Source organism: Crocodylus siamensis, chromosome 10, assembly GCF_052110815.1.
Source record: "Crocodylus siamensis isolate JL-2025a chromosome 10, ASM5211081v1, whole genome shotgun sequence".
NCBI classification, from domain to species: Eukaryota; Metazoa; Chordata; order Crocodylia; family Crocodylidae; genus Crocodylus; species Crocodylus siamensis.
In genome coordinates, this window is record NC_143404.1 from 2,955,646 (window position 1) to 2,961,645 (window position 6,000).

The window sequence follows — 6,000 nt, forward strand, 5'->3', positions numbered from 1 at the left end:
GTGCACATATTTGCATATATATATATATATATATATGAAATATATGCACATACATGAAACGTATTTGGAATATATGCACAGGTTTGCATATAATATGCACGTAGAATAGATGCCATTTGGAATATATGCACATGTTTGCATATATATGCACATATATGGAATATATTTGGAATATATAGAATCAGGACTCGTAGTAGAGGTAATATCTTTTAATAGACTAACTAGATTTTTGCAAAAAAAAATTCTTTAATTGCAAGCTTTCCAGCACAAACACTCTTCATCAGGCATTGGAGAAAAGGTTGTAACAGTTCTCCTGGGTAGAAATTACCCAGAAGAATATATTTGGAATATATGCACACATTTGCATATATTTACACATGAAATATATGCACATATATGGAACACATTTGGAATATATGCACATTTGCACACATATACATACACACACGCACACACATATATATGCAAAAGAAATGTATGAATGTATATGGAATGTATGCACATGCACACGTACATATTGCGCACACATTTTTATAATGCCTTGAGCTTGCACAGGAGCTTACACAACACAGGGAGGAATTCAGCTTTCCTGCATAGCCCTGACCATCCAGGGAGTATCTACAGTCTTTTCTACCCCTGCCGGCTGAGAACCCGACCCTGGTAGTCTGAGCATCAGCTGAGAGGTGGCGGGGAGGAGCGGGCTCGCCTCCGATTTACACGTGTTTGACGCTGGTGTGATGTCACCAACTTCCAAGGGTCTCGTTCCCTGCGTATATCCACCCCAGCGAGTGGAGAACCAGCCCCGGGGGACTCCTGATTTATGCCAATGGCAGGCGAGGGAGAGTCACGCCCAGAAGCTCCTCCTCTGCTCCATCTTTCACACCAGCTCCCTCCGTACCTCAGTTTCCCCATCCACAAAAACACAGAAGCCTAAAACCAAACAGGGGAAATCCTCTTGTCCAGGGGCCTTGCGAGGGTCAGTGCACGGGGGGCACCGAGGGATTACTTTAGGCCATCTCTTGGCCCAGCCTTCTCACGCCCGGCACGCTGCTTGCACCCTATAAAGCCAAGGCCTTCCTCCCTGGAGGCAGATGCTGACAGGCTGGGGCAAAGTTGCTCCAGGTCAGCATCACTGCCAGACAAGCCAAGCAAAGAGAAGCTCTGTTAATGAGTGGAGGTGCAGCCGGCTCCGGTGGGGCTGGCGGGGCAGCAGGGAGGCAGTGGAAGAGATATGGGAGCATCCGATTCCCACTGGATCTCCTTGCCCGGATCGTCCTTATCCCAGATGGAAACCGACTGACGTTATTTATACCGAGGGAAATATTTAAGGGACTTGCCCATTCCTCATTCTGGAAGGGGCTGATTTATGGGATGTTACAGTGAGACAGTGGAGCAAAAGACAGGGGGAATATTTTACGGGGCTGCAATGTAAACAGAGCTGGAGCAGAGCCCCTTTTTATGGAGTCCCTGTCCTGACAGGGAATCTGACAAGGCCCTGATTTACGGCCCTATTTAGATAAGGGAGACCGGGGCAGGGATTGCGAATGGCGTCAAGGTCACAGGACTTACCGGGATAATGTTTCTCTGGGCCACAGATAAGGAGATCCAGCAGGCACTGGCCAAGAATGCAGCCCTGGGCGCAGAGGCTCCCTGCAGACCCCCAGGCCCAGCCACCTAGGACTGGGAAAGGCCGTGCCCGGAGCACCAGGGTGGGGAGGGCAGGTGCTGGGAGAGAAGCCACGGGGAAGAGGCAGGGGGTAGCATCCCCCCTTGCCTCACCTGGGGCAGCCTAAGCAAGGAGCCCACCCCACTGCAGCAGCCAGGCCTCCACACCCCGTGCCGGCTGCAGACCTGGCGGGGCACCAGAACCTGGGGGAGGCTTGCGGAGAAACCCCCCAGGGCCGCGGGCTCCTCCCAGCCAGGCACGCTGCTTGCGGCGGGGGCTCGGGCAGCTGCAGCAATGTGGGGAGACGCTGCTGAAGGGGATGTGGGACGTGGGCATGAAGCCAGGGTAGCACAAAGCACCCGGCAGGGGCCGGATGGCTGCAGCAGAGCTGCCTCATGTCCCAGGAGGGCTCTGGGCGCAGGGGGCTGGGTTGAGCGGGCAAGGGGCATCCCCACGGGGTGCAGCTGCAACCCCCGCACCCACTGTGCCCACACCAGGACACTGCAGAGCACGCTGCCCCGCACCCAGTCCTGCTCACGCACACAGTCCTTCTTCTGGGACGAAGGAGATGCTGCATCAGTAGGAGGGGATAGGATATATTGCGTTATATTGTATGGTATTGCAATGTAGCATAGCACAGAATAGTATAATTATAGTGTAGTATAATAAAACATATATATTACATTACATTACATGACATGACATCAGAGTGTAGCACAATACAGTAGAATACAATACAGTATAGCATAATATAATATAGCATATGTATTATATGACACTGCATTATAGTGTAGCATAATACAATATAGTGTAGCGTAATATAATACAGCATATGTATTATATGACACTGCATTATAGTGTAGCATAATACAGTATAATACAATATATATATGCGTAATATAATATAGCATATGTATTACAGAATCATAGAATCAATGAGTTGGAAGAGACCTGGACAGATCATGAAGTCCGACCCCCTGCCAGGGGCAGGAAGGAGCACCGGGGGCGGCAGGGGTCATAAGACCCCAGCCAGGTGCCTGTCCAGTCTCCTCTTCTATTATATATATGCAGACATTGCATTACATTATATTATAGTGTAGCACAATACAGTACAATACAATATAGTATAACATAATATAATATAGCATATGCATTATTTTACATCGTAGTATAGTGTAGCATAATACAGAACAATACAATATAGTATAGCATAACATAACATAGCCTATGTATTATATTACACTGCGCTACAGCATAGCATAATACAGTAAACTACAGTGTAGCACAGCATAATATAATATAGCATCTATATTGTATTACAATGCATTATAGCGTAGCATAATACGTAGCGTAACAGTACCGCATAACATAACATAGCCTATATATTATATTACGTAACATTATAGTGTAGCATATTACAATATACCATAATACAGTAAGACAATATAGCGCTCGCAGTGCATGATATTGCTACCCAGCACAACGTGGCAGGCTCTGGGGTCACCGAGTGTCAGGGACACGCTCGGGGCAGCCTGGCAGAGCCGTGCCCGGCGGGGGTGTCCCAGCACCGCGCGGGGGCTCGAGCCGCGGCCGCGCGTGGCCGGCCCCCGCCGCTCGGGGCAGCCCCGTCCCGCGCCCGGCGGCCGCGCGCACGCGCACGCACACGCGCAACTCCCGCGCGCTAGCGGAGCCGGCTTGCACGGAGCGGTGCGCGCGGGGTGCAGGCGCCGGTCACACACACGCGTGCACGCCGGGTCGCGCACTCGTCTGGAGATCGGCGGAGGCGCGCGCGCGCGCACACACGAGCAGCATTAGATTGCTATCCGCACACGCACGCATACAGCTTGCGTGTAGGGGTGCGTCCGTGTGCACGAATACAACCGTTTGTGTGCGCACATACAGAGCACGCACACAATGTAATGCCGCTTGTGTGCAGAGAGGTGTGTCTGTACACACACACACACACACATATACAGCGTGTATGTAGATTTGTATGCGTGTAGGGTATACACACAGACCCGCAAGAATAACACAATTTGCACGTGCGCGTGTGTGTATGTATACACACACACGCGTACGAGTACGATAGAGGCCGTGCGTGTAAAATAGGTATTATATAGATACGTGCGCATGCACGTAAATATACGCGTGTGCACAAATATAATCCATCTTATATGCATCTGTGCGCGCGCACATGTAAATGCAGTTTGCACGTGCCCGGGCCTGTGCGCAGCGCGCCGCCCGCATGTACACGCAACTGCGCGCACACACGCGCACACAGCTACAATGCAAACGCACGTGCGAGCGGCGCTCTGCGCGCGCACAGACGCGTGCACGCGCAAACCGCACGCCCTCTGCGCGCACGCGGGCAGCCTCGCCCGGGCTCCCGGACGCGGCCCCGACGCCCTCGCGCCCCCGCAAGCCCCCGGGCGCGTTGCTGGGTCGGGGCCGACCTTGTTGACCGACGTGTTGCACAAGCAGGCGCGGCGCCCCCGAGACACGCGCGGCCGCGGGCAGGGGGCGCGGCGCCCCGCAGCACCCCGCCCCCGCCCGCCGCTATAAAGGCGCGGGCCGCCGCCGCCGCCGCCGGTCCGGGCCGGGCGCGGCCCCAGGCACCATGAACCTGGTGGGGGGCTACCCGCCCCCCCGCCTGCTGCACGAGCCCTTCCTGCTGGCGCGCGCCCCCGAGCGCGCCTGGGTGCAGAGCTGGGTGCGGGGCCCGCCCGACGGCGCCCCCGGCCCGCCCGCCGCGCCGCCCGGCCCCGGCCCGCCGCGGCCCGCCGCGGCCCCCGGCCCCGGCCCCGGCCCCGGCCCCGGCCCCCGGCCCGCGCCCGGGCGGCGCCGGCCGGCCGGCCCGCGCAAGGAGCGGCGCCGCACCGAGAGCATCAACAGCGCCTTCGCGGAGCTGCGCGAGTGCATCCCCAACGTGCCGGCCGACACCAAGCTGTCCAAGATCAAGACCCTGCGCCTGGCCACCAGCTACATCGCCTACCTCATGGACGTGCTGGCCCGGGACAGCCCGGCCGGCGGCCCCGACCCCTTCCGCGCCGAGCTCAAGAAGGCCGAGGGCAAGCGGCGGCGGGACGCGGTAAGCGGGCGCGGGGCGGGGGCGGCCGGGGCGGCGGGCGGGCGCGGGCCCTCTCCCCCCGCAGCCGCAGCCGCAGCCCCAGCCCCAGCCAGCGGCCGCACCTCACCGCTTGCCTGTCTCTTTGCTCCCCCGACGGCGGGCGCAGCAGGGCGAGGGCCTGGCGCAGCCCCCCGGCGCCGGCGAGAAGCGGCTGAAGGGGCGCACGGGCTGGCCGCAGCAGGTCTGGGCGCTGGAGCTGAACCCCTGAGCGCGGACACGTGGGGCCCGGCGGGGCTGGGACGACGGCCGCCTGCGAAGACCGCCTAGGCGAGCTCCGGGCCTGGGCCCTGCCCGCCGGCCTGGCACGGGGCCTCCGCCGCGGCACCGGGCGCCTACCTCGCTGCCCCGGCTCACGGCCAGGTACAGCCGCGTCGGGGGGAGCAGCCACCGCTTACCTGCTGGTCTCGGGGGCCTCGCGGACCGGACGCCGCCAGCGAGCCGGGGCCCTCTCGCGCCGGGCCCGGCCTGCCACCACGGAGAGCCCGAGCGCGCGCGGCCCCCCCCCGGGAAGTCCCGGCGTCTCCCGTTGGACGTGCAGCGGCCAGCCTGCCGAATGCGGAGGCGCGCACCGAGCGCCGACCCGGGTGCGGGTCTCTCCCCTGGACCCCGCTGGAGGATCCCGGTCCAGCCCGCAGCGCGCACGCCGACACTCCCGCTCTCCAGGCCCGAAGGGGCTGTTTGCGGTCAGCTCGCCCAGCCTGCTGCCTAGCTCAGGACAGAGAAGAGCACCCAGGAAATGTGAATATTTTAATATATTGGTGTGTGCACGGTTTGGTGGTTGGTTTTTTTCCCCCCCCCTTGTCATTGTCGAACCAGATTCCTATTAAATATGTACAGTGCGCCATGGAGAGCTCTGCCCCTCTCCGGAGATAGTTTTGTGTAGTCACAGGCCCATATTTAATAGAGCGGGGGGCTTGCTATAATTATTGCACGTATTTAATAGAGGGAGAGGGCAGAGCTCTAACTATTGTACAGTCACGTGCACATATTTATAGACGATAAAAAAGATGAAGTGTCTGTAGATGGTCGTTGTGTATGTGCAGGCGTTCAGGGACAAATGCATCCTGTAGAGGCTGGCACTTACGCGGTAGGAGCGAGTGCCTTTATACACATGCCCCGATAATTACCCTGGGTGGAACAAGGGACTTTTCAGGGCCCACGGAGTTAATCCCTTACGTTTTATAGGGATGGAAACTTCATTAGTGTT

The 6,000-nt window shown here is 57.8% G+C and overlaps 1 protein-coding gene across 1 annotated transcript; it reads left to right on the forward strand.

The window, feature by feature from the left end:
- The first annotated feature begins 4,283 nt into the window (after positions 1 to 4,283).
- On the forward strand, positions 4,284 to 5,715 carry HAND1 (heart and neural crest derivatives expressed 1). Its single transcript, XM_090064946.1, has 2 exons — positions 4,284 to 4,754; positions 4,900 to 5,715. Exons 1-2 carry the CDS (start codon positions 4,284 to 4,286, stop codon positions 4,999 to 5,001), a joined length of 573 nt encoding a protein of 190 aa, XP_089921072.1. The 3' UTR covers positions 5,002 to 5,715.
- Positions 5,716 to 6,000: the final 285 nt, after the last annotated feature.